The sequence below is a fragment of the Leptinotarsa decemlineata genome, unplaced genomic scaffold, assembly GCF_025532065.1.
Source record: "Leptinotarsa decemlineata unplaced genomic scaffold, Ldec_3_MD MMD2_tig00026354_RagTag_RagTag, whole genome shotgun sequence".
Classification (NCBI taxonomy): domain Eukaryota; kingdom Metazoa; phylum Arthropoda; class Insecta; order Coleoptera; family Chrysomelidae; genus Leptinotarsa; species Leptinotarsa decemlineata.
The window spans coordinates 18,916,588-18,944,078 of NW_027412702.1; the positions used below are offsets into that span (position 1 = coordinate 18,916,588).

General features: G+C 36.7%; 2 protein-coding genes across 2 annotated transcripts in view; one reads left to right on the top strand and one right to left on the bottom strand.

Annotated features, from left to right (window-relative positions):
• LOC111508058 (GATA-binding factor A) overlaps nucleotides 1–16,795 on the bottom strand; it is a 55,100-nt gene extending 38,305 nt beyond the window's left edge. Inside the window, 1 exon segment of the mRNA XM_074184578.1 lies at nucleotides 16,653–16,795. The gene's annotated coding sequence lies outside the window, so the exon portion shown is untranslated.
• A 1,100-nt stretch (nucleotides 16,796–17,895) lies between these two features.
• Nucleotides 17,896–23,930, top strand: LOC141486489 (uncharacterized). Its single transcript, XM_074184579.1, has 2 exons — nucleotides 17,896–18,037; nucleotides 18,097–23,930. Exons 1-2 carry the CDS (start codon nucleotides 18,023–18,025, stop codon nucleotides 18,499–18,501), a joined length of 420 nt encoding a protein of 139 aa, XP_074040680.1. The 5' UTR covers nucleotides 17,896–18,022; the 3' UTR covers nucleotides 18,502–23,930.
• Nucleotides 23,931–27,491: the final 3,561 nt, after the last annotated feature.

Sequence of the window (27,491 nt, forward strand, 5' to 3'; positions counted from 1 at the left end):
ACGGTTCTGAAAAAAAACATTTCGGCTACCAAAAAAGTATCATCAGGGGAGGATGGTTCCCTTATTTGGTTAACAAAACGTCAAGAAACAACAGTGTGTTCGTTCTGAACACACTGTTGTTGTTCGTTCTGAACACACTGTTGTTTAATTTCACGCCAGAATTTACAATTCTATAATCGAAATGAAAGTAGTTATTTCGAAACAACTTGTTCCTTTCGAGTAATTCGATGTTATTTGGAAGTAGTTGTTTCGAAAAGATTTTTTCCAGTTTATTTTGAAAGTACGTCAGCGGAAAGCAGGCTCCTTCTCTCTCGTCGGACAGACACTCAGTGTGTAGTGTGCGTTAGACATATACTGTTGACAGTATTATAAAAATCTAACCAGACAGCACACGTAACATTCTTTATTTATGTGAAACTTGGCATCAAAATGTACTATTACAAAAACTATCACTTTACATAATACGTGAAAATACTTTTACGCTGATTTGATTATACCTCCAAAACAGAAGCGAGAAGGTACTTATCAAAAACAACAATGGAAATGTTTCATCAGACAGATTATATACCAATACGGGAGTTCCTCTAGGTAGTATCCTGGGTCCTCCGCTAATGACTTCTTTAGCTTAGTCAATAATACCAACACCCACTAAATAAAATACACCAATGACGCCAACCTAGATATATCGGGAAAAACGGTCTATGAAATGGCAAAAATCCATGAACCATATAAACATACATTATGATTATTGGGAAAATCCCGAACTTGACCAAGACTCAAAGTGATATCATACCAATAATTTTTTAATGTGAAGTATTGCTAGGACGAGTAGGCACGCCTTTACTTAACAAACTTTAAGTTATAGGTTGTAAAAAATCAGCGAATAGTAAATAAATTTCTGATCACAAGCTCTATGTCTGTGTGATTCTAATGGCATGATCAGGACAAATAATTTGAATATAAGGTAAGAATTATAAAGTTAAGGTATGTTCACACGTCCTAACGGACGTGTATGAGGAGTATGAAAACTGATATTTCGTTAGGACTGGCTATTTCGAGATACTACTGTGGATGCCCGTACCGGAAGTAGCTGATGGTGATTCACCCTGAAATTAAATATTAAAAAAAATTGGTTGCGAAGTGATTTTCATTTGAAAATCTGTCGGCCTTATATAGACAACAACCTTCAAAGATAGAAATTTGCGCCAGATGAAGATTAACGAGGCCTTTCCTCCTAAAGTGCGATTTCTAGCACGCAATAATCGAATGGAATACAAATTGTACAGCTGGAAAATTTATTATTAGAATGTTCCTGTCTTCTTGGCCGATTGTGATCTTGCTTTTTCGCATAATCCTCGACAATTGGAACGACACGTAATAAACCGATTATATTGCACAAGTCTCCGGCAAGCCGACATGCGATTTCACCTTTTGAAATTAGGCGGAGGACCAATGAGGGTTTATCGCGCTGAAATTGTTGAAATATGTGGGTATTATCGCAATTAACAAAGCTTCTGATTAGTTATTTATGTTTGCTTATCACCAGCATGGAATACACACAATGGTAATATCTGTTATCATAACTTTCATGTCCGTATTGTCTTATCGGTCGAGATAAGGATATATAAATTTTGTGTTTGCGATAATGTCTTTACTCGAGCGTGTCCTAGTGGCTTTTTCTAACGACAAGAAAATTACATTTCTTCAGCGAAAGACATAGATTGAGAGATTTAGATTCAACAACCGAAAGAAAATTATCTATAACAGTTGGGCTGAATGAAAAAATCATAGGCTGACGTAGAAAAATTGTTTTTGTGAAAGATTTCATTCACATGTGATGCACTGCACTGAATTTATCGAATTCAATGCAATGCAACGATGCATCACACCGAAGCTGAATTTCTAGCTAGGGAGCATTTTATTGAGGTCTGAGAATAGAAAAAAGTCGCTGGGAGTCAGATCTGGTGAATACAATGGATGCGGAAACAACTTGAAGCCCAATTCATGCAATTTTGCCACCGTTTTCATTGATTTATGGCACGGTGGATTGTCTTTATAAATCATCACTTTCTCTTTCTTTTGTAGTGGAACAGCTTCAAACACTGCCCAGAATCATCAATTCGTTGTTGTTTTTGGTCGATTATGAGCTCGCACGCCATTCATTTTGAACAGATCTTTCGCACACCCAAATATTTATGTCCAACACGTTCCTTTGATTTCTCCAGAGCCTCAGCTATCTCGATAAACTTCACTCTGTGGTCATCCAAAATTATTTCGTATACATTTTTGATGTATTCGTCGGTAACAACCTCTTTGGGGCTTGTGTGCATCGTCCTTCAACAACAAGTGTTTTTTGAATACGTTATGGATTTTCATCGAGTATCCGGCCAATATAATTTATATAATAGTTATAGTTTCAGCACATTATTTCAATACGGAAAACAAAGAATATCGTGGCACAAAAATTAGTGCCCAAAATAGCAAGATATGTGAGTAACTTGGTGTTGGTTCCCATATATGTAGGTAGTTTATATGTTCAATTTATACAATTTATAATATATAACAAGCGACAAAGATAGGTAAACACCCATTTATATTGAGAATATTTCAATATTGTTTTGAATGTGTTATTATGTTGAGACTAGTGAAATGCCAGTAAAATTTCAGACGTATCGGAAGCTATTCTGACCAGTTTTTTAACTTATGATGCACTGTTTGGAACCTTTGGTGTAGTAATTAATATTACTGGAGTTTTTTTCCAACACCAAATCGTTATTTTTCATACCTCGACATGTGTTTCGATCACCAAGTGATCATCTTCAAAGAGGAAGATTAAACTAGAGACTGACGTGAAGCTAACGCTATTTATGCTATATAGATATCCCATACAGGTGTACCACCCATGCAGGTATAGCAACCTAAATTAATTTTACAATGTTGCCTTATCTATTATTTTACAATATATGTTTAACTGTTATAGCTGTATATAAAACAATTTTCAGCCATATAAAAATGAATTTCACAATATTGCCTATCTAAATTTATTTTTGCAATGTGTCCTTATGTAGCAATCAGTAAACCCAACAATATTATTTCAACAAGCTATATGGTATGCTCTTTGGTATAGGTCCGTCATCGTTATTCATAATATTATTGTGTTTACTTATTTCTACACTCTCATAGGCATCTAGTTGCCTGTTGTTGTTAACTTGTCTAACTAATCTGAATGAACTGAAGTCTATTGAATGGTTTTGTTGCAAAATATGATGGGCGACTGCTGATTATTCAGGTCTTCCATATTTTAAGTGTGCTATGTGTTCCTTATATCTTACTTTAATAGATCTTTTTGTCTGTCCATAATATTTTGCATCGCAGTCCTTACAATTTACGAAATTGAATGGATTCACGAATTAGGACACATTGCAAAAAAAATCAGATAGGCAATATTGTGAAATTAATTTTTATATAGCTGAAAATTGTTTTATATATATAGCTATAACAGCTGAAAATATATTGTATAATAATAGATAAGGCAAAATTGTAAAATTAATTTAGGTTGGTATACCTGTATGGGTGGTACACTTGGATGGTTTACCTGTATGGGATATCTATATAGCATAAATAGCGTTAGCTTCGCGTTAGTTTCTAGTTTAATCTTCCTGTTTGAAGATGATCACTTGGTGATCAAAACACGTGTCGAGGTGAACTCCAGTAATATTCAGTTTTTTAACTGTTTTTTTTGTGTGAGCATTCACCATTTCTCCAATTTGTATTTTGTCTTTTTTGGTATTGTTAACACTATGCCTCGAGTGCGAAGACTTCGTCGTATTCCTCAACTGATTTTGAGAGAGGACGAATTGTTGGCTTACGTGAGGCAGGTTTTACTGTTAGAGAAATTTCAAGAAGAACCAATCGATCTTTGCATACTGTTCTAAGATGTTACAAGGCATAGACCCAAAAAGGCCAAGAACACAGAGCTAGGGGCACCGGTCGTCGCAGGGGAACACCAACGCGTGAGGGTCACCGATTAAGACTTTTGGCTCTTCAAGATCAGTTCACTTCTACTAGGGCAATTGGGAACCAGTGGTTTGAGGAACACGAAAGGATTCTTGGAATGCGTAGAGTATATCGGCGAATGAGAAGTTTTGGACTTATTTCTTATCATTCACATTGGGTGTTGCCACTGACTCTCGAGCATCGACGCAACTGATTACACTGGTGCAGAGACAGAATGAATTGGGATCAACAGTGGAACCGCGTAGTCTTCAGCGATGAATCTCGCTTTTGTTTGAGTATGCACGATGGACGAGCAAGAGTAAGAATGCATCGTGGTGTAAGACGAGATCCCCAGTTTGATGTGGAGAGGCATGCTCATCATACTGTTGCTATAATGGTATGGGGTGCCATTGCATATGGTAGCAGGACACCTTTAGTATTTATTAGAGGCAACATGACAGCTCTTCATTAGAGTCATGAAGTTGTGGAGCCTCATCTCCTACCATATCTTGAGACCATCGATAACCCCATATTTCAACAAGACAACGCTGGACTGCATGTGGCTAGAGTAACTCTAGACTTCATAGATCAGCATGACATTAACCGCTTACCATTATCACCCAGATCGCTCAATTTTTACCGATCGAACATGTGTGGGATATTCTTGGTCACGAGTGCTGAATTCACAACAGTCCCCACAGACTTCGGCAGCACTTAAACATGAGTTTGAAGTAGGGTGGAATGAGATACCAGGATATAGACCACCCGTAATATATCTGCAAGAGTTCAATGACATGCCTAGTGGAAAAACACGTGCAAATTTGAGCAGGTTCATTCTGGACCTTTTTGGACCTCAGGCCCAGTTAACACGAAAGAGACAAAGGTCCGCGCCTCGTCTTTGTCAGACGTCCATTCTGTGTGAATTGAGCTTTAGACTTTAAGAGCCCACCTCTCCACTTTTCGTCATTATCCAGTTGACCAATCAGCAGTTACCGAACGTACAGCGTGCGTACAGTGTGAACTGGGCCTGAGATCCAAAAAGGTCCAGAATTAACCTACTCAAATTTGCACGTGCATAAGGAGTGTCATAGAACTCTTGCAGCTATATTACTACCACCTTATCAGGACAAATCCCAGGCTTATCTACGAGTGTATAAGACATCGAGGATCTGCAACACACTACTGGACTTCACATGTTTCACGATCATCAAATTTCTCTGAAAACTTATTCGTCTTTTTGCTATTATCTGTCAAGTATGTAAGTAAAAAATTATTAAAATATTTTCAATATAAATGGGTGTTTACCTTTCTTTCTTTGTCACTTAGTATAGCTATAGTTCCAGCATTTAATTTCAACATGGAAAACAAAGAATACTTTCTATGTGGCATTGATATTTCAATTATACGCAGAACGTCAATCATACGGTTTCATGGTGTGTTGCCTCAAAGAAAATTAATGACCTTTCAACCGTGTCTGTGTTTTGTGCTGAATTTGACGCGCCCAGTAGTTCGTGTTCTGAACTTTTTACTAATGCGCTATTAGATCGAGTTTCTTGGGTAACACACGTGTGTTGTGGGACAAATGTCATTAGGGTCGTGAAAAATTGCCATCATCAATTATACGCCCATGTGTCCTCTAGGTTCGAGGACTAGACGGAATGCGGAATATAGGTACGGACACATTTAATTTACTGGAACTAATTATTTATTCAGGAAGAGAAATCTTACTAGATATTACTCCATTCGGAGTACAAAAGAAGCTAAGATCATTCCACTAGTTACCTTCAACGAATGAGAGTTTGTTGAATACCGTATGTTGAATATGGGTGGACACAGGGAGATCTAGTAAAATCTTTTAAAAACTGTTTTTCCGTTAACTAGCTGTCGCCCCCTATGAATAATAACTCTCAAAAGTGAGAGGAAGGAGGGGAAGGAAAGCCAAAGAGAAGGCGCTGTAACACGTTAGGTAACGAAGCGGTTGACCCTCCCATAAGAAGTAATCACTTCAAAATGTACAACCTTCGATAATTTTTCAGACAACCAAGCAGCACTGGAAGCTCTATTGAAGAATTTGTCAATTTATAACTTTTCTACAACTTGCAGATAGGATTATCAAGGTAGGAATTGAAAGCAAGGAAGGGAATCAAAGGCAACAAAAAAATCATCGTGAAACAGACAACCAATATTTACTTCGCAAATATCAAGGCTTTGTTCTACAATGTTCTCAAATTCCTTGAAATGATATCGTTTGTACCCCAAGTTAGAAAGATTCTCAACCTTTTAAAACTTACTTGACGAATGTTAAGTACATTCGATTGAACATATTCGAAAATAATATGAAATTTCTGATTACAAATATCGAAAATTAAAGTTAAAAATTGAATTCTACAGAAATTTGTTTCTGGATTCGTATTGATCTAATACCTTTATCACCCATGATTACTTACCAACACGTTATACAGAGTGGTCAAACGAAAAGTATGCACCTTGCTCGTCTCCTTTTTTTGTAACTTAACGCAAAAATGCTCGGACAGGTCAATTTTGCTTTTGATGGGGACACATTTAAGATGTATTTTTCTACCTGTGCCTTCAACCCCCTAGCGAGGGTGAGTAACAACTACAACCCAGGACTTTGAAATGTGTAATTGACTTAGTAGAATCCTACTTCAGCAAGTGCTGAAAATGTGACCCATTTGCTTCCATACAATAATACAGATTTTGTTCAAATCTATTCCTAACATTCTGTAGCATATCAGGTGTTTATACTTCTGCACTCTGCTGTAATTCGTTGGCGAAGATCTTCTGTGGACTCGGGCTGCGTAGCAAAACATTTATTTTTCAAATGTCCCCAAAGGAAAAAGTCTAAAGGCGATAAATCAGGTGACCTGGCAGGCCATTCGATGGGGCCTCTCCTTCCAATACACCGTCCAGGAAACCGGTCATCTGAAAACTATCTTACCGGAACAACATAGTGAGGAGGTGCTCCATCTTGCTGGAAATGAAGCCGATCATCATTATGATTTTGGTCATTTTCAATTATTTCTGTAATGAGAGGATCAATTGTATCTTCAAGCATGTTCAGGTAGACCTCACCAGTTAAATTCCCAGGAATAAAAAGTGGCCCTACGATATGATTACCTAATATGCCACACCAGACATTGATTTTTTGAAGGTACTGGGTATGGACCTCTCGGAATAAGTGTGGGTTACTATCATCCCAGTAACGGCAATTATGCCTATTCACAGCTCCATTAAAAAAAATGTACTATCATCGGAAAAGCACGTGTTGAATGATAGGTGCGGATCATCAATTAGTAGCTGGCTCAGTTTTTCACAAAACTGCAGCCTTCTATCAGGATCATCTTCATTGAGTTCCTGTACTAATTCAATTCTGTACGAATGAAATTTATAGGCTTTTAATATCCTTATTATGGACGAACGGGAGACACCAGAGGCTACAGCGAGCTGACGGATACTTTGAATATGATCCAATTCAACTTCCACTGCTTCATTTCTGATCGGTTTCCGTGGCTGGTGTTTCACATTACAGACAGATCCGGTATCGACAAACTTTTGGACTAACTTGGCAACGTACGAATCATTCACATTTTTCCCGGGATGACTGTTATTAAAGAGGCGAGCAGTAAGTCTAGCACAACTATTATGTTGATAATAAAGTTTAACAATTTCAACTCGTTCAGGAATGGAATAAACCATTTTTACAGTAAAGTTGAAATAATTTCAAAAGCAACCGAACTGAATCAATGAACGTTTGCCTAAATTATTTTTGTACACTTATCTGCTGTTGTTATTTGAACCAAAAAACGCAAGAGAAAAATTGAGGAATGTAGTAATGATAAAAATGCCGTTTTTTCCGCATTTTCATTAACACCAAAAATATCGAGTAAATGTTCTTGCTTTTTTTATAACTATTCATGTAAATACAACAAATTAGGTATCATTGGAGAGAGAATTTTGTGCCCTTTCAAATGATATATCACTCGACCCCACTTTCCATTCAAAATTTTAGGGTTGTTACTCACCCTCGCTAGGGGGTTAAAGGCACAGGTAGAAAAATACATCTAAAATGTGTCCCCCTCAGAAGCAAAATTGACCTGTCCGAGCATTTTTGCGTTAAGTTACAAAAAAAGGAGAAAAGCAAGATGCATACTTTTCGTTGGACCACTCGATATAAGAATAATAGATAAGTACTTTCTGATCATTCCCATATTGATTTCAATTTAAGAGCCACCGGTAGACAGCTGTTTCAGCCTATTGGGCATCATCACTACCGGGCAGGCGGTCCTCGATTGGGAATGATCAAAAAGTACTTATCTATTTATATATATATATATATATATATATATATATATATATATATATATATATATATATATATCCAGCATTTCAAATATTTTTTGTTCGTGGAATGAAGAAAAATGTAGACATTTAACTGTTCAATCCATATTTATATATTTTCTTCATTGTGGAAAGTTGAAAACTCTCCTATACTCTAACTATAAGAAAACTAATGTATTACTGTTCTGATTATTGATGTTTCATTTATAAATGGTTGTAGAAAATTCAGTTATATTATAACAATGAGAAAAAATTTCAATAATATATGGAATAAACGCGTATTAAAAACATTTGTTAAAACGATAGTAAAACCAATTTCTACTTACTTTGCTTTGCTTTTTAATAGTTAGGCATATTGAAAATAAATATAGTTTAGAAAAACTAAAAAAACAGGCTTTTGAAGAATATCAACTAAGAAGTTACAAAAAAAAATAAGCTTAAAACAATAACGAACAAAAATACCAGTATTATTGTGAAAATAGCGATGGGCGCTTGATATACAAAAAATATGGCACAAAGCACTCACGCTTTTCTCACAATAATACTAGTATTTTTCGTTAGTTATTGGTTTGAGCTTATTTCAATTTTTAATTTTTTAGTATCGTATGCTATAAAAGCGTGTTTTTTAGTGTTTTTAAACTATATTTATTTTATCTAAACTTTGGAATCATTCAGCCGTATATTGTTTAGAAAAATGACCATTGATACTTTCCGATTCCAGAGAGGGAGCCTGAAAATCAGCTACCAAGCCCAAGGAAGGCAGCAGGCACGCAAAGGAGGGTTACAAATAAAGCAGAAGGCGCACGTGTTGATTAAAAAAATACTTTTTTCAAATGATGAAATACATGTAAAGTGAGTTCGGATAATATCAAGGAGGTTACGTACAGCGCCATCTGCCCTCGAATAGATCAAGCAATAATGTCGATAATTCTGTCAAATGCAGATCCCGAGCAAACACACAACAAACAATCAAACATACAGGTGAAGCTAATAAAAGCGTGATGAAAAAGGCCAAGAATTGAATCTTAATCATCTCAAGATTTCTTCAACTCTCCTCTACTAGAAGGGAAGTTAATACAGGGATCAAAAATGAAGTTGATGAATCTGGTACATTATATTGAGCGCAGACTCCATGAAAGAATTCCACATTCTGAAATATATTTCCTGCACAATTTCATAGTGTTCTTTCAACGTTATTGTCCAGTTCTCTATTCCATTTAATGGAAAAGTATTGTTATTATTGATTGGAGTCTAGACTGCACCGTAGACAGCAGACGTAGTACCCATTTTAATGTGTCTCTATGGTGGCCTCTAAAACACTTTTATCGAGTTCCATTTCGATAACACATTATGGGGATTCCTATCCCTTTAAGTGGCTGAGGATTTTCGAATAATTCACTTGTGAGGTGCCATAATAATGGTGAATGTAAAATATGTATAGGGGTTGGAAAAGAGGATACTGTTTCTTTGGAATATATCCGCGTTTTTGTGGTTTCATTTGAAATGGAGAAACATCTCTCTCTCTCTCGAAGATTTTTCGCTGGTGTGCTTTCTTTATGATTGGTAGATAAGGATTTCTGGGGTAATAAATTATCTATTTCCATTCATTTATTCGGAAGATGAAATCGCTTCTAAATTATTAAATGTCAGTTACCTATCTTTGTTGAGAAACCTAAATTAAAATTAATTTTTTGTACAACTGTCATTGAAGGTGATATTTTTAATGGTTCTCAAGAGTATTGAAAGATGATGTTTACAAAGTAGCGTGAAAATATTTTTAACACAAGTGCTAAAAGTATTTTAACATGATTTTTTTAGACCAAATAGCAATAAACAACATAATTATTGAATTTTCAAGGAAGTTTCATTATGAACAATAGATATAGATAGAATTAAATTATGTTACTAATGTATTATATACACTGAACAACAGCAAGAACTTTAGATGTGACCTTAAATAATACGCGTGAGCTGTAAACAATACCGTTTGTTGGTAACCAGGCGATTCAGCGTCACCTGACACGGCAACTACACAGCAAATGCGATAACATGAAAATAATTAACTGACAAGAGATGTCAAAATTTGTTTTTATAGAAATATTAAATTCATCAAATTCATTACGAAAACAGGACAGGACAGTTGTACAAAAACTTTAGATATTTGTGTTGGAAGCAAGTTTTATTTTGTTCGTGATATTGCTCAACTCGTTACGCTAGTTTTGAAAACTTTTCCACTCACAAATTAAAACCTTACTTTCAGCACTAGTGTCATAAATAGCTATTTCAGTTTTTTACTTTTCATCTATAACAAATTTATATGAGTCCAAAATAATTTTAATAAAACAACGATAAAAATAAAATAAAAACAAAAATAAAAATTAATTGGCGCTCCGGGGCGACTTCATTGATTCCAGTGGTGCATTTGCTTTTTCAGCTGCAGGAAAACCCGGAAAAACCTGCAGCACCACATCATCTGAAGATCTTGATCTAACAATGCCCTCTCTCTTATAAAACAAAATTTAGGGTGTCTCCAGAGGCTCCAATAAATTCAATGCATCGCCAGAACACTTCGTGACACGTCAAACTTAAACCAGTCCGTTTCTTCTTTGACCAAGGCGTAATAATGACCAAATTCAACGCCAGAACCACAGTGAACAATGACTGCATGAATATTATAATAGTGGTCTGATAGGTTGGAATGTTCATCTATTTCGAACCTTCCAAAGAGTTTCTTGCTTCCGTTAACATAAGAAGCCAGTCTTTTCATCTAATTTATTTTCACATTTTCATAACTTGTTCTCTTTATTTATGTTTCTTATTCAAGACGAATAAAGTCGATTCATTATTGTCTTATTCGTTTCTTGACTTAGAACAAGAAAGTAGTTTTTATGCCCAGTTGGAATGACTAACTTTAGATTTACGGAGGCAAAGACGCAGATCAGTTGTACCCCCTTTTAACATTTGTCACTTAGACCAACTTAGTGACACCGAAATGAGGGATACTTTAAGCAAACCATTAAAAAAATGTTGAAATAAATGGATGAATAAAAATAATAAACAATTAGTAATAATAATAATAATGATAATAAAAAGGTTTATTCACGAATGTTTACAAAATAAATTTCACAAATAAACAGTAATACAGCATATAGATACAGAATATAAATAGGTAGGTATATAATAAAAATAGATATATAATAAAATTGAGTTGTGCATAAACAAGTGCAAAACCACTGAAGCAGTCATTAGGCTGCTTGTGCGTGATATTCAAATTACTAAAAATAAACTTTGTCACAATAGTGTGTTTGGCATCATAGTAAGTATAAGTAAATTGTCATATTCGATATATTTTCACAATCATGTGTTTGGGTCATATTCGGTATATTGTCACTTTTGGTTTGTTTCATTCCAACACATTATAAAAAAAGGTACCCTCATTTTTCATTATCCATAACTAAAGCTCACTCTTATAATAATGAAACGACCAACGACCATAATCTGGGCGCTACATTATTTGTGTTCCTTTGGCCAATTGTTTTTTTACTTCGAGGAAAAAACATCATATCTTCTCGTATTCTGAGTATGCTTTTGATACAGTATTATTATTTTTTTTTTAATACAAGAATTTCTCAACTGAAAGGTTGACGAGCATCCATTATTTGAGTTTCTTAATATAGACCTTCAGAAGAATAATTGATATTTTTTTCAAAAATAATTTTCAAAATCCATTTCTTTAATACATTGATCTTATCTATGAAACAGTCTCTTACACCATCCCATCCCAAAATTACATATATTAATTGTGATTGTGCCAATGCGAAATAAACTGTTTTAAGGTGTTTAGGATCCAAAAATGCTATCAAATATTTAAATTTTGAAAGTATTCCCCGAATTTTATTCGACAGATGCTTCATTCGAAGGTCCCATCTGAAATGCCGATCTATCATGATATTTTATGGATTGGGCTTCAGAAATTTTTGAATCTAGACCAACATCAATATCTCCCAAATGTGGCAATCCTGATGAATAGGAACAGAATGGAAAAGCGAGAGTAAGTTTATTGTACTGAAGTCATTTAGCGATTTTAAGAAAATTATTCTCAATATTTTCCTGAAGTTCATTCCAAGTGTTTGCTTTATAAGTAATAACAGTATCATCTGCAAAACTAATGATTTCCGCTAAACTATCTATGGTAAATAAACCATTTATGTCAGATAGAATGAAAAGTACTGGTCCCAGAACAGACCCTTGCGGAACACCGTAATTCATTTTTCAAGGACTGCTACGTACATCATTAATTTGCACCAACCTTTCGAAAACATGAAATCCTCTAATATTTAGAAACCGGTTATTTGAATCAGGACATATATTTATAGTTTATCTCAATTTTTGATTAGTTGTGTCTGCGATCTTTCGTTCTGCTTGACCAAAGCTTGAGCGAAGACCATCTTTGTGCACTTCAGGTGCTCAAGATGAACTCCGCCTTTTCAGTTTGCATAGGAAATGTTGTAAGCGTTTTTGATAGATCTTATCCTTTTTGTAATCCTGTGTTCTACTAAGTGAAGAATATAATTACTTGTAATAACTTCAAAAAGAAATCATAGTGTCAAAGTTCTAAAATTTTCTACACTTTCCAACGGTTGCTCCAATAGAAAAAGTAACAAATAACACAATATCTGGGGTTTGATGTGCTGAATCTTACAACTCCTGATTGGAATCATGTTTCCAATTATCGTCATAGAAACTTAAGTCTTCTGTTTCACACTCCTCCAACTAGACTTCTCCGGTTCTTGATATCCGGGACTCTGGCAATCTCCAGCAGTAGCCACTTCGGACCTATACCGTGCAGCCAGATACGTCAAAGACAACACCTCTTCACGTACAGTAAAACCTCTGAATATTCAAAGTATCTCACTTTCGTAAACTTCTTCGATTTCTCAAATTTTCAATGTCCTCGTTTTGTCCAATTTATTCCATTTTTGTTTTTTCAGTTGTTCTTATATTTTCAGTTGTTTTTTATGTTTGAACGCTATTGGTTCTTATGCTTTCACCTGGCAGAACTTTAATACAAAAAAACACTATAGTAAAAATCCTGATTAGTAAAAATTAACAAATTCAAAATTTGGTTTTATATAATCCTCTTTCATTTTCTTATTTTCTTAGGCGAAGCCAGGCATAGAAGGCAATGCTACCATCGGTTACATACGTCCCTTCAAGCATATACACAGCATGACATTTATAAAAGTGGATATCTCTGTACCTCAGTTCTCACTATATTTTAAACACTATGTAAAACAAGTCTATGACTGAACAAAAGAAGGAGACCTAACTATGTAATGAATATAAATAATCAAAATAAACAATTTAGACTTTGAATAGGGATCAGCATTCTCATTATATGATTTATTTGGAGTACTTCTGCAGAATTCTCAGAAAAATCCCAATAAAACAAAAATTGTTGTTTCACAACACACATAAGTGTTATTTTGTGAGTAATTGAGCAATTTCTTTTATTTCATTTGTTTTTTGTTATAGTGTGATCGCACGTCATAGAGTTAGTAATGATGGGAAAAAATGTTGAAAGCCCCGAAACGTATCCTCGAATCATAAATTTTCCATTCCATTTGATAATTTTTTATAGTGTAATCTCACGTTCGAAGGTGAGACCTCTTAATCCTTAGCTCTCACAAGTTTCCACTTTTCAGTTTGTCGTTCATAGGGGAGCGACAGTTGGTTGACTGACCAACAGATTTCAACAAATCTTCAACAGTTGAAGAGTTAATATTAGAAATCTGAAAACGCGGCCACAATTCAAACATAAATCTGAGACATAAACGAGCTTGTACCGTTAATCGTTGAAAATAAAAAATAATAGAGACCGGGGCCCTGAAACGTACCCTTGCAGAACTCCTGTGGACACTATATTTGATATTGATCATTTCATGAAGCACCCGAAAGACAACTATAAATTGCTGTCAAAAGTTAAGTCATCTCTTCGCGGTCCCAGGCACAGGCGTCCGAAAATCGAGGGGGAGGGCAAGACAGAGTATTACCGTCGCGACAGTACACAGAAACCCTTTCTGGGGCCGGCTCCACTCGGCCGATCTGTCATCACCGAAGGCTCTTCTTCGCCAAGGAATTGTATCAATTAGGATTACCGCTGTCTCACAGACCACTGCGATGTATGTCGGGACAAACGAACGAACCCCCCTCCACCTAACTGTGTCAATTATCGTCGTAGGTTCCTTAATTACCCCTATCGGCAGTAGATTATCGCTTTTCGAGAAGATTAATTGAGATACTTATGCGTCGGTAGCAGCGATTATGCGTCAGGCGTGGGTACCGGTTAAGTTGCGGTGGCGGTTAATTTTTTTCAAAGATCACGTTGGGATGGTTTATTGTCCGGCGAGTATTCTGCAGGAGTTTTTGAGAAGTTTCGCAGATATGACTGAGGCTGAATTGCCAATATCTTTTATTTCAAGGATAAAACACAAGCACTACAGGAAAATCCTTAAGACGCTCTAAGAGCGGTGCCTGTGCGAAAGTAGCGATTCGCGTTGGATTTGAAATGTTGGAGATTAAATTCATTTGGAAAAACGTTCTCAGACAGTTTATTCCACATATATGCAGATATCCAAACAAAAGAGTTCTTGAACAGTGAAGCTTGAGGTGTACTGAGTCGAACCTCAAAACGATGAGCACATACAGTCAATGGCGTATTCCTGTTTTATACCGTTCTTGGTGGAATCAAATGTGCCAAGTCACACTTCCTATAAAACTATCTATAGATCTCATTAGGATATGCAACCTCCTGCTGCCGGTGAAAATATGCATCTGCAGCCGAATTCAAATGGAATAACGAGACTTGAGAATCTTGAAGCCTTTACAGTAGAAAATAGATGAGAATCATTCAATATGGATCCGGCAATGTATAAATGAATGATGGCTTCTATATAATGACTTCATTTCGTTGACAGAAAGACCAAACGAAGATCTCCGTTAGCAATCTCTTTGAGATGGAAACTTCGACATCGTCCACAAATGAAGAATTTTCCACGGAAAGGACGACGTCTTAATAAGGGAAACATTGGTAACTACCATAAGAAATCATAACAGACATTTAGAAGAGCACTATCAACGTTTTTCTTGTAGGTTAGGTCAGAAGAAAGAATTCATAGATTTTAAGCATATATCAGTTACAAAATCTCGGAATGGTGAGTCTTCTATCGATGTTGAACAGTTTCCTATTGGCCAGTTTCCTGATGTTGAAATGTCTTAATTTACCTTGTATGGGTAGGGTGAAAATAATACTTCACAATTCACACAACACTAACATTTAATGATAACAGCTCTTTCGACAGACTGTGACATCTTCTGAGCCAATTATAAACTCAGACCTGAAATTTTAAATAGGTAATGATGTTTGAAAGAAATACAAGGTGAAAATAAATAGCAGTATTGTTGACATCAATTGTCTTATTAATCCATTTCTTCCACTGATTGTTTTTATGCCTAATAAACCCTATTCGATAATCCTGTAGTAATTGACAATATGAAATACTATTTTTTGTACCTACAAAGTATATTTTGTGCGTGCTGTAGAAAAAAAAAACATGTGTGTCTCGGGATGCCTGACAGTAGTGATAACGAAAACTTATCTTAGTTGAACTATTTGATATTGAAATTGTTCAACTCGAGAAAAGCTCTGGTTATTCACTCAAATTTCATGTATTTCAATATGATAATGTGAGGAAACGTTATTAATTAATGAAATATTTTATTGGTTATTTTGTGTATGTACATATATTATAGCTACCATAAGCCAATTGTTACTTTTGTAGGATTGAATAATGATACTAATAATGTTCATACCTGAATTAGTATCATTGGTATCATCATTTTTAAGTCACATGACAGAATATTACGTGCTTGCTGGTTAGATTTTTATAAAAATAATCATTAACACTATTTAACACTATAAAATCAAAAGATAAATAAATAAGTACTATTCTGATCACTCCCATATTGATTTCAATCTAACAGCCACCGGTAGACAGCTGTTTCAACCCATTGGGCATCGTCAGTACCGGGCAGGCGGTCCTCGACTGAAGACAAAATGTGATGACTGCCTGCCCGATGCCCAATGGGCTGAAACAGCTGTCTACTGGTGGCTGATAGATTGAAATTAATATGGGAGTGATCAGAATAGTTCTCATTCATTTAGCAGTGACGCTAAAGATATATACAAATTCAAAATATAGACACTGGGGCATATTATATTATAATATTAAACTCACCTTTCGTTAGGAGATTCTGTATTGTTCCGAAGATCATCAACTGCTTGTTTCATCAACTTTTTCATAATCACTTTCAACAACGGTGATAGTTTTAGGTTATATGCTCACTGTCAACAGTATATGTCGATCGCACACTGAACACTATGAGTAGTTAGTTTAAGCCGATTTCAGAACCTCCCCCCACCACTTTCAACCTTGAAATGACCTCTACGTCACACGAAGTTGCGAAGGTGACTTTGAGGAGGTGTTATGAGTTTGTCCTTGAACGACCTTGACATGCGTCATACGGCAACGCAGACAAGGTGACTTTGAGGTGCTGTTTTGGGTTTAACCTTGAATGACCTTCATTCTTTTCCCATATTTTCGACAGGGTGACTTTGACTTCCAATGAATTCGAGCCAGTTTGGCACCCACACGATCTAACATAACCAAGGTGACTTTGAACGATTGTTTTGAGTTTGCCCTTGAACGACCTTGATCAACGTCACTCAACGCAGACAAGGTGACTTTGATGAGGCAGTGTTTTGGGTTTGACTTTGAATGACTTTCATTCACTTCCCATATTTTCAACAAGGCTTTCTTGAAGTTTTGAACCTACACAACACAACATAGCCAAGGTGACTTTGAAGGAGTGTTTTGCGTCTGACTTTGAATGACCTGCAACTACGTCACGCGATAAAGACAATATTATTTTGGAGTAGTGTTTTCGGACACCCAGCTTGTGGTGAAGAAGTACCCCCTCTTCTTCAACCACGTTCTATAAATGTTCGGAGGATCACCATTTCACATTCAGTTTGAATAACCCAACGTACTCGAATAGATGAGTGAAAGTAGTGCTGCAAAGTGACAGAGAGTATTACGTCAGGAGTATACACAGCAATCCAGGTGAACATATTTTATATTTGTATACCATAATTCCACTATATTCGAAATGGATCATTTGAAATTTAATATCGAAAAGATCAATTCTGCAATAATTCAACAAACTGTGGCTATGGAGCAGAAGCCTTTAATATCTTTGACTATCGATAAAGGTTATAAAATTGAAAAGATGTCGATGCTATCCACACGATATGGTAAATCCATTCAAGTAGTTTTGTTGGACGAGGAAAATAATACTTCTTTTAAATCATGGCTTCCAAAACGTGTCTCAGAACATTTTACGGAAGAAATGATTCACGAAGTGAATTCATCCAAAGCCAAATTCATTTTTACATATATCGGTCAAAGTTCTCAGGATTATCCTGGTGCTAAAACACGCTCACTAGTCAAATTCGATATTTTAGATTGAATATAACTTCAATATCTTTGTAAATAGTAGAAATATGGTATATTAATGTAAAATATGGATTAGCTCCCGCGCTTCAAACATGATAAAATTTCAAGTGAGTGTTTTTTTGCAGCATAATTTCCAAACTAATGAATGCATTTTGTGTATTTTCAGAGTACAAGCATGTGGATGCAATATTCAGCCGAAGAGTGGCCGGAAGCAGTCAATTTGGATTCTGCAATAAGGAGGTTGGCTTGGGAATTAGCCGACTTGAGTTTTGACGCTCTTCACTCATCAAACTATGATTTAAGTGAATGTTATGATGCTGAAGAGGTACGAAAACTTTTGGAGCTCAGTGAGAAATATGAACTTGGTGTGGCACTGTGCCATAAATATTCGTATGGAAGCGGAAATTTGGATGAGTTCTGTGAGCTAATGATTGAAGCAGACTTGAAGCATTTCCTTCACAGCATATCCGTTTACCTACCACAGAATATCATAGAGAAATATCAATTGGAGCCACAGAATCCCAACCCACAACCGGAAGAATCTTCAAATAACGGTGTTGTGAATATTTGAAATCTATTGTATACATTATAAAATCATGTTTCAATCCATGCTTGTCTATATCTGATTGTTTGGTAAATAAAAGGCAGAAGATAATTATTGAGTGTTTTATTATTTATCAATATCGAATACTCCATGGTGAATTACATGTCAATCTTATTACAATCCAGTCTGAACAGAGCCATTTAGGGCATTATAGGATAAAACAGCATCGTGTAGGATGAGTGCATATACTTTGGTGTTTGCTGGAAACTTCACCTTGCGTGTTTCGAATTCTATTTTGATGTCGACAGTAGATGACTTCATAGCATCGGGTTGGTGAGAGCAGTCGATGATAAATAGTGGATTGTTGCGAAAGCTACCAATATCCATCATGGGCTCACTCATAGCTTTATCGTAGTAGCTGCGTTGGAAGTTTTCATATGCATAGTAGGCTGACGAGTCTAACTTTTTGTCAAAATCTAGATTCCAACGCTCATATGGGTATACTTCAGAGTTTAGAGATAGTCGAATATTATTAATATTCGCATGTATGAATTTCGTCACATCTTTTGATATATTTTCAGATTGGTCGGTGCTTTGAAAGCCGATGATGATGTATCGAGGTCTTTCGAGGCTGTTGGTTGTCTTCACGGCCCAAATATCTGAGGATGTATCACGAAGTGTGGGTAATTCATAAAGGTCCCATATACGATAAGCCACCTTTACTTTTGCATTATTCGCATTTTTATTGATGCGGTTCAATAGCTTCAGTTTCTGACGATCTTCCGGCACGATGTGTCTGATTCTCCATTCTATTTTGTTGATTTCCAAATGAGCATCGACTTCTCCAATAAACGAATTTTTGAATGAGCGTGCAATAATCAAAATGAGCTCTTGCTTGACATTCAATACTCCTCTGTTGTAATCTTCAGCAAAACCCATGAGATACTTCAAGGGTAATTTACCGCTGAATACATTGCTGACGGAATCCAATATATCTTGTTTGTTCACATCAAGACCCCATCCTATTGGTAGTAGGGAATTTGCATGTGTTTGTCCAAATGATATCATCGTTTTCATTGTGGTAGTTATGCCGGGTTTTCGAACAACGGCCACTTGCTCTCCACCCATTTCATAGCGAATTTCGTCGAAGAGGAAGGCGAGGGCGTTATTGGATAGGTAGCACTGCTTCGTGTCATCAGATGGTGTGAACTTCCCCTCGATATAAATGTAACTGTCTGCAATATCGAGTATAAGGTCTTGAAAATTGATTGGAATTCGGATTTCATCTGAATTTTTGTAATATGGTGATCCATACGGTTTATATGTATGCTCGTGAAGGCTGATTAGGGAATGATCAAAGATGGGCTCCTCGAATACCTCCAGCTTATCACTTGTGGTTATGGTCGCCATGTTATTACTATTTTTTATATCGCACCTTCAAGCCAATAGATTTGAGAAAGTGTAAACTACTAGCGCTTAGTCTATATCTTGACCGTTTGGCGGGCATACGTGGAATGAATCGACTTTTAGATTTTCTCTTCTTTAAATGCACATTATCATAGTCTCCACCTGATACATTACGCTGATTCAACTGCTGCCGCTGCTGTAATCGCTGGCTTTTAAAGCACAACCCCATTTTTTAGAAAAAATTATGGTGAAATCAATAGCCTTATCAATTATAATCATCTGCTCAGCGTTATGAAATGATAAATACTGAGTTAAAATTTCTTCAGCTCCTGCTTTATACTGATTTTTTTCACAGATGATCATCGCTCACCATCGTTTTTGCTCAATTGTTTGAATGCTTATCGAGGGTTGTTTTTTCATATCAGATTGCATCGATTTGATATCCTTCTCCATATGTTCACACTTTTTTACAATTTCCACTAATTTCAGCCCAAGCGTAATGAGATCTTCCCTGACTGATGCGGAATATTTTTCTACTCCATCTAATCTCAAATTGATTTTATCAATATCAGAATCTAATTCTCCTCTGATCTTTGAGATGTAAAAACCAACATATTCTCGATTAACACAATCCGTACTCTCTTTAGGCTCGGCTACATTTTTCAAACGTTTATTTTCCATATCAAAGTTTCCATCGGAAGTCAATTTGAAACCAACTCCAGGTTGTCCTCGCAAAACAGTATTTGAAACTGCCTTACTTCTACGACCAAACTTATCGATGCTTCCACCACTCATTTTTGTGATACACTTATGACGGTCGTCGATGTTGTGAATCAACATATGAGAAATGATGATCGTTATATCCTAATCAATTCCAATTTAACTATTATTTTTTCACCATTGAAATTGATTAGATTACCATTATCATCCAATATGCGTAAAGTGATATTGTCGAGGTACTTACGACCGCCAGGCTGGATTGGCATATAAATAATATTTTGCGGTTCCTTGGTGAGTTTGTAACCGGGCTCTACATCAATATCAAATTCAAAGATGCTATGGATTTCATCACCATTTGAATATGCTCCAGCTGTGACATTACAATCCACACGAATAATTCTCACCTTATTGATATTTACGGGCAATGTTGATTCATGAGTTTCATCGATGCCAAACACATCGGCTTCGAACCCTAAAAGTTCGGCAATAGTGTTTTCATGTTTGAGATGGATGTAATATTTCGACCTCATTTCACATTTCAGAGTGTTGTTGTTTGCGTGTAGGAGAAATACTCCATCGATATTCTCCTCAGCTCCATTTTCCAATTGCATTTCTTTGGATTTGATGAATTTTTGAATCACCTTATTGATTTCATCAATTTCATATGCTCCAGGTGGAATTTTTATAATGATAGGAGGTGAGTTAGCTTCTTTAGAATAGGCGATAATATTATTTTTCACATCCACATTGAATATGGAGTTGTAGGAATAGAAACCGTGTAAGCCCAGACCATAATTAGCGCCACTATCCAATTCGATGGGTGGGTAGAAGTTGGCGCTCAACTCGCTAGAGTGTCCCGACAATGAAAACGTGCGTGACATGACTGATGAATTTTCACTGACTCATGTCAATTTATTGCTGGCAGCAGAAATTGTGGAGTAATCGTCGTTTTTTAGGTGGTCTGTCCAGATGATCCATCCCATTATGTGTGACTACATTCACATCATTCACTTTACAATAACAACAGAAAATTTTTCTTGTAGGTGGCCCATCATTCACATCGGAATTATTGCTGTTGCCGCTGGAATCATTCTGATGGTCTTGGCAGTACTGATACTTTAAGACATCAATATCATTTTGTAGATTTTGTGGTAACTTATCCCATACAGATGCAATTTCATGCGATGCACACCCAATCAACACCTCTTTCGGCATATTAGCGAGTTGTTCTTTACTCATTTCTCGTAAAGTGCGTACTCTGGAATATGCGATCAATGAATTACTCATCCTCTTGATACTTTCCCTGTCCTGCGCTGGTGTTATCTCCATGTCTTGCTCTGTAGAAATTCCAAACACAAATGACCACACCATACTGTGTTGAATTGTTGTTTACGCTCATAGTTATATGTGATAATAGTGGTAGGATTTGAACCCCTATGAAAATAGTGAATCAATTCTTTTGGAGGGGGTAAATCACCGAAACTATCGAAATATTTCACAGAAGTGCTGCTTTTTCTGTATGCTACCCAATGCGTCCCTTGACCATGTCGACTATCCAAATTTACTACGGCAGATTCATATCGGAGTGGTCCCGATTTTGGCAAATCGTCACGCATATATACCCCCCGAAAATATGGAATCATCATTTTCTTAGCATGATAGTTGAGGTCGATGTTGGAGAGAGCTCTTTGAGGTAGCAAATCTATGAGTTTTTTGAAATTTGAGGTTTCAAATAGACTCCTAATCCTTTACGGTAAGGCTTCAAATAGATACCGCTTCCTCGTTTACCTAGAGCGATTGCCTCCATATTTTTATTATGTCGATTGGCCTCACTCAATTGTTCCCTACTCGCTTTCGCTGCTTGTACTGCTTTTGTTATGCCAGCTGTAGCACCAGCTAAACTACCTAGCGCCGATAAACCAGCAAAAATTGGAATGAGTGGTAGTATTCCACCAATTTTAGGAATTGGTATGATTCGCGGTGTGCGAATTTTCTTTTTCCCACCCGCAGCCCTCGTATATTTGCGTGCTGCTTTTAGTGCAATTTCAGCTGCTCTTTTAGAATTTTTGACAACAAATTCACTTCCGCCCGCTTTGTGTAGAACATCACGCACTTTCTTAACGATTCCAGAACCAAAAGCTGTCACCTTAGAATCTTTCAATAGTTTTTTTGATTTTTTTTTCTTGGTAGGACCCTTTTTTTTCTGTATTCGTGACTGCTTGGCTGCTAATTCGCAACCCATACCAAATCGTCGTTTTCCCTTCATTATATTCGTAATTAGCCAAGCGGCTCCTTTCTCTCCAATAGATGCGTCTTTTGCCTTGAATCGATTCCAAGCACTTTCTGCAAGCTCTTGATCTGCTCTGTGTCTAGCTGGAAGATTGTTAGGATCCTGTGAATATGCAATATCGTGTTTTCGGCATGCAGAATCCAGTTGATTCACACCCGGATCACCTCTCGCCAATCTTTTCTGCAATTTGGTGCCAGGGCCGCAATACTGATAGCCAGGTAAATGTAATTCGAAAGGTAGACTATTGATGAGGGAATTGACCAATCCCGTACCAGCTTTATTTGAATGCCGCTTAGGAGATCTGCATCGTCTCATAACCCCCATTTAAATAAAGGAATCGATTTGGAGACGTGCTTATATAGTCTCCAACTGTCATACAATGCGCATACTAAAGCAGAAGCACCAATTTTCCATCGATAATTTCGATGAAAAAGTGGGTAGCGGATCTGAAAGCGGTGTGAAACAGCGTCATGGATCCTTACTTCCACTATCCATTCGCGGTCTGATTATCGGACCTTCCAATTGCGGCAAGACAAATGTTATGATTTCTCTACTGACTCACCCTCTAGGATTACGATTTGCAAATGTTTATCTTTATTCAAAGTCCCTTTATCAACCCAAATATGAGTATTTACGTGAAGTATTAGCTCCAATTGAAGGGTTGGGATTTTACACTTTCGCCAATAATGCAACTGAAATAGTAGAGCCTTCGGATGCCAGAACCGATTCAATATTCATTTTCGATGATGTGATGTGTGAGAAACAGGATGTTATACGATCATATTTCAGTATGGGACGTCATAAAAATGTGGATTGCTTCTATCTAGCCCAAACATATTCACGAGTCCCGAAACAATTGATTCGAGATAATGCAAATTTTATTGTGCTGTTCAAACAAGATGATATGAATCTCAATCATATTTTTTCTGACCACGTGTCACCAGATGTGACATACAAGCAATTTAAAGATATGTGTGCGAGATGTTGGGAGAATAAATATGGATTTTTAGTAATTGATAAGGATCGAGAGGTGCTAGATGGACGTTATCGAAAAGGATTTGATGCTTTCATATATCCTTGACGTTCTTGAAACAATTGAATCATTCGAGTGCTAGATAGTGTGGACGACACTTCATTGCACACACATTTGAAGTGAATACATTATGGAGAGAAAAAATGATGATGAAATGTGTTTGAAAAGAAAGTTGATAGAAGCAACAGATGCCGTTCGGAAGAAATTTAATTATATCAAGAATAGTCGCTTAGGTGATCAATCAGCACTCGAAAGAATATATGAGCCAATAATAACTCCTTTGAAAGCAATATCTGCCAATACTGAAGGAGCATCTCAAATAAATCAGGTGATACAGACAACAAAGAGTGCTACACCATTCACCGCCAAAAATATAGTTAAAAGTGAGCTAAAACCGAAATTTGAAGAGGCTTTTTCGAAGGATCTTCAAGCTTCTTTATCGACAACTTCAGATTTAGAATCATCTAATGTGCTTGATAATGGTGATGAGGTACAAAAGCACATACAAAAGTTACTATCAGGAAATCCCTCATACGATACCGTCTTTGGAGTACACATGAACACTGAAACGGGAAATTTACAAATGGGTGTAGCTGATGTGGAGTTCATCAATGAGAAAATTGTGTTCAAGAAAAATGGTAAAACTATTGCCACTTATCAGGGTACCCCAAAACTATATAAATTATTATTCATGAAAGTACCGTCGGGAAATATCCCCTCTTCCGATATGATCACTTATGGTGATATACTCAAATTAACGAAGGCAGCATATAAATACAATGAAAGAAAACAGGGTCTATTATCAAATAATTGGAAGAAATATCGAGAAATAATCCTACCACTATTATCCAATGGAGACCCACTGCAGAACCCCAGTAGAGAAGGTGCCGGCATAATAAAAATACCCACTCAAAAGAAATATATCAGAAATAAGCATATAGATTATGTTTATTGGAATAAACTCGAAGAACTGGTTGATCGCCTTCGATTGCTTTGGAGTTCACGAATGGCTGGTCATACCGGGCACGATAATGAAATATTGGCCATAATTGAGGAGTTACGTGAAGAAGGATTAGTCTATTGACCGTAATATAATGAACACAATGTATGAAGCTGACTCAGTTACTCACAGACGATCTAACTATGCATACCACAATTGATAAATTTGGGCGTAGAAGGGGTGGTGTTGGTAAACCACTTGTTGGAAGATCGGGTGTTGGATTCATTCTCACACCACATGGTGATTATGACATTCAGAATAAGCGGCTACAGAATATTGGTGAACCTGTAGACGATGAAGACTCTGTCACTAAAAGATATGTTGACAATCACATTAAAGAAGCCAAGGAATCAACCCTGAACTATTTCCAAGAATTCATTTCACCAGCGCTACGATACGTCAGAAAAAACATTGATTCAAAAAATACCGAACTGCGAATCATCATTGACAAAAATGCACTCATCACTTCAGCATTAGCTGATCGGTTGAGTAATGTGGAAAAGCGAATTGGTGTTGTAACCGAGTTGGTTGATACTTTTACTGAGCGAGTTATTGAAGTTGAACAGTCAGTCGTTAAACCTGCACGTGAACAGTAGCGAACTGAATCCTCAACTTCATCATTTCGAAGAAGCCATACAGCAGTAGTATGAGTGATGCAAAATGGCAGGTTGTGAAGGAAATACATAAGTCGGCGCGTCGTAATTTTCCCCGTCGAATGACAATAATAAAGGGATTTTATGACTTGTGGCAGATGGATCTGATGGAAATGCAACCATATGCTAAAGAAAATAATGGTTATAGGTACATCCTCATAGTAATCAACTGTTACTCAAAGTATGTATGGTCAAGACCGCTGAGAAATAAAACAGCTGATTCAGTTACTGCAGCTATGGCGAGTGTGTTGAAAGATGCGAAGTATGTCCCAAGGAACTTACAATCTGATCACGGTACCGAGTTTTATAATTCAAAATTTTCATCGCTAATGAGAGAGCACCGTATCAATCATTACTCAACATTTAGTACAAAAAAAGCTGCAATTGCGGAAAGAGTCATCAGGACGTTGAAAAGTTGGCTTCATAGACAATTTTCACTTCAAGGCAATTACAGTTGGTTGAATATTCTTCCTATAATTACCAGTCAATATAACAACAAAGTTCATCGTACCATTGGCATGAAGCCTGCAGACGTAAAACCATCCACAAAATTGACAGTTTATGCAAGATCAAAGAAGCAGCGTGGAAAACGCGAAAAAAAAGAATTTAAAATTGGAGATATGGTGCGAATCAGTAAGTTTAAAGGCGTATTCGAAAAAGGTTATACGGCAAACTTTACAACTGAGCTTTTCAAAGTTGTAAAAGTAAATAGAACGTATCCTATAACTTATGCGCTCGAAGATGTGAACGGACAGCCAATTAAAGGTTCCTTCTATGGTATGGAATTGAATAAAACCCATGATCCCAATACATATTTGGTGGAGCGAGTTTTGAAACGAAAAGGACGTCGTTTATATGTAAAATGGCTCGGATTCTCCGAAAATCACAACTCGTGGATCAATGAAAATTCATTAGTGTAATAGCATTATTATTGTACTTGATGAAAAATAAAGTGGAATGTAATAAATTTGAATTTCATTATACATTTTCTAAAACTGTGGAATCTTTTATTCTTCGCTGTATAAATAGTTTCGAAATACCAAAAATTATACAAGTAATATTGTAGCAATGGATTTATTTATTTTATAAATCAACATACACTAAAATGATTTACATGAACAAAATGGAGTTTAAATCAACAGGTCTGCCCAGGGCCTATCTGGGTGTATGTCGATGTACGATTACCATGGATTCCTCGTCTCCTGATCTGCACCTCTCGTGAATTCGACTGGGCTGCCATATGCCCCTCTCTTAATCGTATAGAGCGAGAAGTGGGAGTAGTGTGGGGGGCGCTACTACGACCACAACCGAATCATATAAAAGTCGAGTCCCGATCCTGAACCTCACTCAGTATATGAGAGCATATCGAGATGAATTCCGAAAAAATTGCCGCTGTATTAGCTAGGATATCACTTGATGATGAGAATAATTGGACGGATGAAGAGTCATTGAATGGGGATGAAATGGCTCCCAACATAGAGGGAATTGTAGAAGAGGAAGTTGAAATTATTGGAGGCGAGGCAAATATTGTAGTCGACGAAGATGCTAATGATTTGGAGCACGAGGAGATTGTTGAAGGGGATGTCATCGAGGATGACCTGAGTGATGAAGGTATTGTGGCTGATTCATCTGAAGATGATGGCGCCTTAATGATCGGCGTCCGATGGCTCAACGTCACCGACACATTAGAAGATCGACTGGATCTGTATTGTGTGACAGATGCCCACGTAAATATCAGAACGATCGATGGCGGTATCCAGAAGTTATGTTGGTGCTGTTTTCGATTTTACTCGATACGTAACAATAACGGTGGCTGGTATCAACATGTAAACACCCATGATACGGTCTCTATGATGCAGCTGGGTCAGTATTGGTGTGAGGCATGTGAAAGGCCGCTCACAAATTTCACAAGAG